General features: G+C 37.1%; 2 protein-coding genes across 2 annotated transcripts; one reads left to right on the top strand and one right to left on the bottom strand.

Moving 5' to 3' along the window:
- The first annotated feature begins 42 nt into the window (after nucleotides 1-42).
- Nucleotides 43-777, top strand: LOC119609978 (guanine nucleotide exchange factor MSS4 homolog). Its single transcript, XM_037965038.1, is given in 3 exon segments — nucleotides 43-299; nucleotides 365-478; nucleotides 480-777. Coding segments are annotated over 3 exon segments (396 nt in total). The 5' UTR covers nucleotides 43-176; the 3' UTR covers nucleotides 639-777.
- A 5851-nt stretch (nucleotides 778-6628) lies between these two features.
- Nucleotides 6629-7187, bottom strand: LOC119609983 (the record flags this gene model as incomplete). Its single annotated transcript, XM_037965045.1, is given in 4 exon segments — nucleotides 6629-6865; nucleotides 6868-6924; nucleotides 7015-7143; nucleotides 7146-7187. Coding segments are annotated over 4 exon segments (383 nt in total), but the record flags the coding sequence as incomplete, so codon positions are not given.
- Nucleotides 7188-9954: the final 2767 nt, after the last annotated feature.

Below are 9954 nucleotides of genomic sequence, written 5' to 3'. Positions count from 1 at the left end.
CAAAAACTTGGCAGCACTTTAGTGGTTTATAAAGAAAATCAATACACAGTGAATATACAATTTTACCAAAAAGAAGCATTTATTTTTATCACAAACATTTTGCACAAAAAGTTTTAGATTACATTTATAATTTTTATAATTAATATATTAAAAGTAAATACTCATTACTTTCTAACATGTCCGAAGATTGTGTTGTTACCAATGAAATAACCAATAATCGAAATAAACAAAATGTTAGATGTTGTTTTTGTAATTCACTCATTTTAAAAGAGCAGCAGGGTCTGTACGAAAAAAGTCAGGTGGGTGTGTATGTTTGTTTGGACTACCATAAAGAATTCCATTATTTTATTCTATATCATTTTAGTTTGATTTACCTTTAATGCATCAAAAGAATACCAAAGATGTTCATACTATAGAAACTGAAAAGCTTGAAGATTTTTGGCTTGTCGATGACATGTTTACATTTGAAAATATTGGTTTTTTCCAATACCATTGACCAGCGAAAATTTTTAATTTGTGCCGACTGCGACATGGGCCCAGTGGGCTATCATGATTTGGCTACGAAAAAATGTTACATTGCCTTGAAACGGGTTAAACATGGCAATGAACCTGTAAAGGCTGTGACGACTGCCACGTAAGAAATGGCCCGAATATTGGATTTTTTTTGATTCCTTAACAAATGTATTTTGTTTGTTTTATTTGTATTAGAAATTTTGTAATTTATTTAAATAGTATTTTAAATAATTTCATATATTAAAGACGCATCTTATTGGAATAGTGTTTTGTTGGTGTTTTATATTTAATTTTTCGTGGGTTGTGGATTGTTGTCGTAAAGACTATTAACTAGACTAAAGACTAGACTATAGACTAGACTATAGACTAGACTATAGACTAGACTATAGACTAGACTATAGACTAGACTATAGACTAGACTATAGGCTAGACTATAGACTAGACTATAGACTAGACTATAGACTAGACTATAGACTAGACTATAGACTAGACTATAGACTAGACTATAGACTATAGACTAGACTATAGACTAGACTATAGACTAGACTATAGACTAGACTATGGACTAGACTATAGACTAGACTATAGACTAGACTATAGACTAGACTAGACTATAGACTAGACTATAGACTAGACTATAGACTAGACTATAGACTAGACTATAGACTAGACTATAGACTAGACTATAGACTAGACTATAGACTAGACTATAGACTATACTATAGACTAGACTATAGACTAGACTATAGACTAGACTAGACTATAGACTAGACTATAGACTAGACTATAGACTAGACTATAGACTAGACTATAGACTAGACTATAGACTAGACTATAGACTAGACTATAGACTAGACTATAGACTAGACTATGACTAGACTATAGACTAGACTATAGACTAGACTATAGACTAGACTATAGACTAGACTATAGACTAGACTATAGACTAGACTATAGACTAGACAATAGACTAGACTATAGACTAGACTAGACTATAGACTAGACTAGACTATAGACTAGACTAGACTATAGACTAGACTAGACTATAGACTAGACTAGACTATGACTAGACTATAGACTAGACTATAGACTAGACTATAGACTAGACTATAGACTAGACTATAGACTAGACTATAGACTAGACTATAGACTAGACTATAGACTAGACTATAGACTAGACTATAGACTAGACTATAGACTAGACTATAGACTAGACTATAGACTAGACTATAGACTAGACTATAGACTAGACTATAGACTAGACTATAGACTAGACTATAGACTAGACTATAGACTAGACTATAGACTAGACTATAGACTAGACTATAGACTAGACTATAGACTAGACTATAGACTAGACTATAGACTAGACTATAGACTAGACTATAGACTAGACTATAGACTAGCTATAGACTAGACTATAGACTAGACTATAGACTAGACTATAGCTAGACTATAGACTAGACTATAGACTAGACTATAGACTAGACTAGACTATAGACTAGACTATAGACTAGACTATAGACTAGACTATAGACTAGACTATAGACTAGACTATAGATTAGACTATAGACTAGACTATAGACTAGACTATAGACTAGACTATAGACTAGACTATAGACTAGACTATAGACTAGACTATAGACTAGACTATAGACTAGACTATAGACTAGACTATAGACTAGACTATAGACTAGACTATAGACTAGACTATAGACTAGAATATAGACTAGACTATAGACTAGACTGTAGACTAGACTATAGACTAGACTATAGACTAGACTATAGACTAGACTATAGACTAGACTATAGACTAGACTATAGACTAGACTATAGACTAGACTATAGACTAGACTATAGACTAGACTATAGACTAGACTAGACTAGACTATAGACTAGACTATAGACTAGACTATAGACTAGACTATAGACTAGACTATAGACTAGACTATAGACTAGACTATAGACTAGACTATAGACTAGACTATAGACTAGACTATAGACTAGACTATAGACTAGACTATAGACTAGACTATAGACTAGACTATATATACTATACTATAAACTAGACTATAGACTAGACTAGACTATAGACTAGACTATAGACTAGACTATAGACTAGACTATAGACTAGACTCTAGACTAGACTATAGACTAGACTATAGACTAGACTATAGACTAGACTATAGACTAGACTATAGACTAGACTATAGACTAGACTATAGACTAGACTATAGACTAGACTATAGACTAGACTATAGACTAGACTATAGACTAGACTATAGACTAGACTATAGACTAGACTATAGACTAGACTATAGACTAGACTATAGACTAGACTATAGACTAGACTATTAGACTAGACTATAGATAGACTATGACTAGGACTATAGACTAGACTATAGACTAGGAAGACTATATAGACTAGACTATAGACTAGGACTATAGACTAGACTATAGACTAGACTATAGATAGACTATAAGACTAGACTATAGACTAGACTATAGACTAGACTATAGACTAGACTATAGACTAGACTATAGACTAGATTATAGACTATAGTCTAGTATTAGTACTATATATTAAAACTCCACTAAACATAGACTATAGAATAGCTAGACTAGACTGTGGATCTGACGTTTTATAAATAAAATTTGTTTACACTTTGTAATTTTTTGTTTTTATTATTTTTATGTAAATTTTTATTCAATACTTTCCATTTATGACATTATATCAGCTTTTACAATTTTACTAAAGAAATTACATATATTTGTTTTTTATTTTATAAATTTAATTTCATTTATTTTTTGTTACACATTACATATTAATATTAAAGGACATTTTAGAAGGATTTTTTGTTGTTTTTTTTTTAACTTTTGAGCATTTTTTATTACGAGTTCTTTGTATTTTTGTTTTAGCATTATTATTATATTTCGTTTTCTTTTAAGACAAAAAACTACCATGAACTATAAGGATTAAAGTGGGAAGGGAAGGGGGCAAAAAGTAATGATGTTTTGAAGAAAAAAAAAATGCTCTAATAAAGGAACTATATTTATTAAAATGTTTCTTTTTCTTTGATTTAATAAAATGTGTGGGGTGTTTTATTAGCTCTGTTTTTAAGCTGTTATGTAATTTTCCAGTGATTTTTTTTTTATACTATTTATTTAACAATATATTTGCTTTCATATTAGTTTATAATAATTTCTTGTTTTTTTTTTATTGGCAGGTTGGTTCAGAACGATGTGAAGTGTGGGTGTATTTGGGGGCGTTTTATAATTTTAATTTGGTTTGAAATTTGTATGTATGTATGTATATTTTTAATGTGTTCATTCTGCCGATTGTTTTATTATTTTTAGTATATGATTTTCTATTTATATTGAAAGTGAGTTTCTTTTTTGGTTTAACAATTACAAACAAGAATGGTGTAAAGTGCAAGGTTTTGGTTTTTTTATAGACAGTTTTTTTTTTTAGATTTAAAGTGTGGCGTCATTTATGCAAAATATGACAGTTAGGATATTTTTCGCTGTTAATGAAAACATATGTCTATAGACCAAAGTTTAGTCAGGACTGTAGACTTAAATATAGTCAACAATTTTGTCTAGGCTTAATTATAGACCAGGTTTTTGTTTAGATTCATGACTACGTCTTAACTATAGGCAACAACATTATAGACTAAACTATTGTCAAGTCTAAGTATAAGTCAGGACTATAGACTAGACTAAACTATAGCCAAAAATCTTGTCAATATTATAGAAAAGACTTGTGTTAAGACTATATAGATTAGACTCTTGTCAAGACTATATACTTATTAAGCTGTAGTTAAGGCTATAGTCTAAACTATAATCTAGTCGATAGTGTAGCCTAAAGTGTGGTCTATAATCTAGCCTATAGCCTATTCTATAGTTCGGTCTACAGTCTAGCCTTGAATATGAACTAGATTATAGGGTAGACTATAGGCTAAACTATAGACTAGACTATGGGCTAGACTATAGACTAGACAATATACTACGCTATAGACTAGACTATAGACTAGAATAGCAACTAATCTATAGACTACACTCTGGAGTACACTCTTCTAATAGATTATATGATAAACTAGCATTAGACTAAACTATAGACTAGATTGTGGGCTAGACTATAGACTAGGCTATAGGGTAGACTATATAACTATACGGGACTATAGGTAGACTAGTACTAGTATATAACTATACACTAAGCTATGGCTAGACTATAGAATAGACAATAGACAACACTGTAGGCTAGACAGAGTCTACACTTTAGATGAGACTATAAACTAGAATAGTGACTAGACTATAGACCACACTATTGACTAGACTATATAATAAACTTTAGGCCAGACTATAGACTTGACTATATGCTAGACTATGGAAAAGTATATAGACTAAACTATAGACTAGACAATGGGTTAGACTATACAATAGACTATACATTAGACTAGACTATAGTCTACAGTATAGGATAGACTACACTCTAGTATAGTGACTAAACTATACTCTACTCTATAGATTAGACTATAGAATGAACTATAAACTAGTATATAGACTAAACTATAAGCTAGACTATGGGTTGGTCCTTAGACTAGACAATAGACTATATTATAGACTATGCAGTAGACTATACTTTAGACTACATTATAAGATAGACTATAGACTAGATGAATGACTAGTCTATAGACTAGAAGAATGACTAGTCTATAGACTAGACTATAGAATAAACTATAGACAACACTATATACCAGTCAACAGACTAAACTATAGCCATTATTACAGACTAGACTATAAACTGGTCTAAAACTTTATTATTTACGTTTCATTTTAGATAAAATCTGATAAAATCAGCTGTAGATTTAATTTGTTCATATCTTCCCTATAGCGAACTATTCGAGTCATATACATACATACATACGACCAAAGATTTGCCAACACTTTAAATTTTTTTGATTTCTTTATTTTTCTCATAAGATTGGGTGTGTAACTGCTTTATGATTTTTATATATTTAAATTTATTTGATTTTCAATTTTCGTATTTATTTTTATAAAATTTTCTTAATTTTAATTAATACAGAAGGTGTTACCAAGTGTGTTTTGTGTGTATTTTTTAACATTTGTTTTTTTTTTATGCTAAATTATTTTTAATTTTATATATATTTTGTAGTTTTTTAAAAAGCAGTTGATTTTTTTTTTTAATAATTTCTTCTAATAGCTAGTCTAAAGTGTTTTTTTTTTTTTAATTGAAATTAAATGTGTTTTTGGTTTTGTATTTTTCAATAAACATTTAATTTCTTTTTAACTAGTTTTTTTTTTTGGTATTAGCTGTGTTTTTTTCTTCTTTGGTTTTAAACTTATTTTTTAAAAAAAATTTTTTGTTTTCTTATAATATTAATAACAAATTTAAAAAGTTTCATTTGTAGGTTTTTGGAAATAAAATCTTTTATGTTTTTTTTTTTTACTTAAATTCAAAAAATATTTAACGGTAGGCTACAATATATTCGTACTTTTTTTCACTTAATTTCTTGCACATTATTTTCATTAATACTTTCAGGGAGATTTTTTTTATAATTTTATTTTTTTTTTGTATTTTATGTTAAATTTATTAAAGTTTTTTTATTTTCGTATTGTGTTTATTTTGTAAGTAGGATTTTACATTTTGTTTAGCACATTATTATTTATTTAAATTTTTCTTCAGTAATAAAACTTTTATGATTAAATATTCCATTTAAAGCTTATTTGTTGAGTTTAGAATGGGAGCAGGAGAAGAAGAAGTTTTAAATAAATACACTAAAAGAAAATATGTATGTCAAAAATTTTCGGTTTTGTATTAAATTTTTTGAAATTTTCAAAGGAATAATGAAACCTTGTAATATAAGTCTAAAAACTTTCTTTCAGTGTATTATTAATAAATCATTTTTACTAAAATTACATTAATTCAAAATTACACAGTAAAATCTCTGCCTACAGGTAGATTTAAAGAAATTTCTCACCTTTTAGCTTTATGTAAAATCCCATGGAATTCTGAACAATTGTTTAGAAAATAAAACTTAAAACTAACGCTGAGGAGGGGGAAAACTTGTTCAACAAATTATAATAATGTTAGAAAAAACAAAATCATAACAATTATAAAAATCACTAATTAAATTTAAAATTAATATTTATGAAAATTTCAAATAAAAACGAAATTAAACAAATTTTTTCAGCAATAAAGCTACAGCAGCAAATAATGATGTAGCCATGGCTACCGATGACACGCCCAGACCGGAGGCAGCATTACAATTATCGGTATCACAGGAGCAGACAACTTGACGGCCACCAAAGCCAGCGCGTTGATAGCAAAGTTGTTGGTAGTTTGATTTTGGAAACCACAGGTACGTATGACACGGCTATCGGGGGGTACTGTTGGATGGGGAAAAGTAAAGAACAAAAGAAAATGTTAAAGCCAAACTTAAATTGAATTCTTTTTTTTTTTTTTTTGTCAATACTTACAATTGTTTACTGAAAACTCAATAATTTGTGTGATTTTACGACAATATGTTGAGATGCCACGACCCCGTGATGAATAATCCTCTTGACAGTCTTTGAGTAGACTATCGGGTGGCATGTCTAATGCACATTTGCATCTTTATGACTGTTGCAGACAAAACATTTAATAGCTGAACCTGCAAACGGATAAAAAATATGATATTTCCGTTTATTTTTAATTTTAAATTGTAGTCAACAGATTGTTGTTTAATATTAAATAATTTGTGTTTTTTTTCTCCTATTTAATTACTCTTTTCTGTCTCAAGTTTTGTAATTATCTATTGTAAATGTACTTTAGTTTTAATAAGTGCACTTATGCCTAAATGAGTTGCAAATTAGTTTCATTTCAAGACACAAAACACAATTTATAAATGATGGTCGGATAGATGGATGCTTGCATATGTAGGCAAACTGTCAATGTAATTAAACACTTAGTAATGAGTTAAGGTGACCAGACTGCTTAAAAAGGATTTGAAGCAGAATTTTCAACACTGTTTCGGATATATGAACAAAATATTTCTTGTGCCGATAGATATAGATAGACGATAAATATAGATAGATAGATAGATAGATAGATAGATAGATATATAGATATATCGCTCGATGATGATAGATAGATCTAGATAGATAGCTAGATAGATATAGTAGATATAGATAGATAGATCGATAGATAGATAGCTAGCTCGATCGGTCGCTCGCTCGCTCGCTGCCGCTCGCTCGCTCGCTCGCTCGCTCGTCTCGCTCGCTCGCTCGCTCGCTCGCTCGCTGCTGCTCGCTCGCTCGCTCTCTCGCTCGCTCGCTCGCTCTCGCTCGCTCGCTCGCTCGCTCGCTCGCTCGCTCGCTCGCTCGCTCGCTCGCTCGCTCGCTCGCTCGCTCGCTCCTCGCTCGCTCGCTCGCTCGCTCGCTCGCTCGCTCGCTCGCTCGCTGCTCTCGCTCGCTCGCTCGCTCGCTCGCTCTCTCGCTCGCTCGCTCGCTCGCTCGCTCGCTCGCTCGCTCGCTCGCTCGCTCGCTCGCTCGCTCGCTCGCTTCGCTCGCTCGCTCGCTCGCTCGCTCGCTCGCTCGCTCGCTCGCTCTCTCGCTCGTCGCTCGCTCGCTCGCTCGCTCGCTCGCTCCTCGCTCGCTCTCTCGCTCGCTCGCTCTCTCGCTCGCTCGCTCGCTCCTCGCTCGCTCGCTCGCTCGCTCGCTCGCTCGCTCGCTCGCTCGCTCGCTCGCTCGCTCGCTCGCTCGCTCGCTCGCTCGCTCGCTCGCTCGCTCGCTCGCTCGCTCGCTCGCTCTCTCGCTCGCTCGCTCGCTCGCTCGCTCGCTCGCTCGCTCGCTCGCTCGCTCGCTCGCTCGCTCGCTCGCTCGCTCGCTCGCTCGCTCGCTCGCTCGCTCGCTCGCTCGCTCGCTCGCTCGCTCGCTCGCTTCGCTCGCTCGCTCGCTCGCTCGCTCGCTCGCTCGCTCGCTCGCTCGCTCGCTCGCTCGCTCGCTCGCTCGCTCGCTCGCTCGCTCGCTCGCTCGCTCGCTCGCTCGCTCGCTCTCTCGCTCGCTCGCTCGCTCGCTCGCTCGCTCGCTCGCTCGCTCGCTCGCTCCTCGCTCGCTCGCTCGCTCGCTCGCTCGCTCGCTGCCGCTCGCTCGCTCGCTCGCTCGCTCGCTCGTCGCTCGCTCGCTCGCTCGCTCGCGCTCGCTCGCTGCTGCTCGCTCGCTCGCTCTCTCGCTCGCTCGCTCGCTCTCTCGCTCGCTCGCTCGCTCGCTCGCTCGCTCGCGCTCGCTCGCTCGCTCGCTCGCTCGCTCGCTGCTCGCTCGCTCTCGCTCGCTCGCTCGCTCGCTCGCTCGCTCGCTCGCTCGCTCGCTCGCTCGCCGTCGCTCGCTCGCTCGCTCGCTCGCTCGCTCGCTCGCTCGCTCGCTCGCTCTCGCTCGCTCGCTCGCTCGCTCGCTCGCTCGCTCGCTCGCTCGCTCGCTCGCTCGCTCGCTCGCTCGCTCGCTCGCTCGCTCGCTCGCTCGCTCGCTCGCTCGCTCGCTCGCTCGCTCGCTCGCTCGCTCGCTCGCTCGCTGCTCGCTCGCTCGCTCTCTCGCTCGCTCGCTCGCTCGCTCGCTCGCTGCTCGCTCGCTCGCTCGCTCGCTCGCTCGCTCGCTCGCTCGCTCGCTGCTCGCTCGCTCGCTCGCTCGCTCGCTCGCTCTCGCTCGCTCGCTCGCTCGCTCCTCGCTCGCTCGCTCGCTCGCTCGCTCGCGCTCTCTCGCTCGCTCGCTCGCTCGCTCGCTCGCTCGCTCGCTCGCTCGCTCGCTCGCTCCTCGCTCGCTCGCTCGCTCGCTCGCTCGCTCGCTCGCTCGCTCGCTCGCTCGCTCGCTCGCTTGCTTGCTTCTTGTTGCTTGCTTGCTTGCTTGCTTGCTTGCTTGCTTGTTGCTTGCTTGCTTGCTTGCTTGCTTGCTTGCTTGCTGCTTGCTTGCTTGCTTGCTTGCTTGCTTGTGCTTGCTTGCTTGCTTGCTTGCTTGCTTGATTGCTTGCTTTCTTGCTTGCTTGCTTGATTGCTTGCTTGCTCGCTTGCTTGCTCGCTTGATTGATAATTCGTACCCCCCTACCCTCCGTATCTTACGCATTTCAACAATCTATCCCTCGTTTGGCCCCTTCTGCTTCCCTGGCCTTTTATTTCTCTTTCTCTTTTCATATTACGCCTCCCTCCATTTTCCCCATTTCCTCTTTTAAAGACACTTTACTTCCGTTTTTGCTTTTAATATCTGTTATTGATACTTCCGGTTGCTTTACATAACTGCTAAACAATTACGGTAAAAGAAACTAAAAAAAAACATAAATTGTTTTTATGTTAGAAATATAAACCCTATTTTTTTCTAATTCCACAATGACTCTGTTGAGCCGACAGCCACCTCAAAACCACTTGCACTCGTATCATTTTTATTTTCTTGCTT

Source organism: Lucilia sericata, unplaced genomic scaffold (assembly GCF_015586225.1).
Source record: "Lucilia sericata isolate MDLA Ls3-8-SP2 unplaced genomic scaffold, ASM1558622v1 Contig001097F_arrow, whole genome shotgun sequence".
NCBI lineage: Eukaryota > Metazoa > Arthropoda > Insecta > Diptera > Calliphoridae > Lucilia > Lucilia sericata.
Note: the sequence above shows the minus strand (reverse complement) of the source record. Positions and strands in the feature narration are given on the sequence as shown.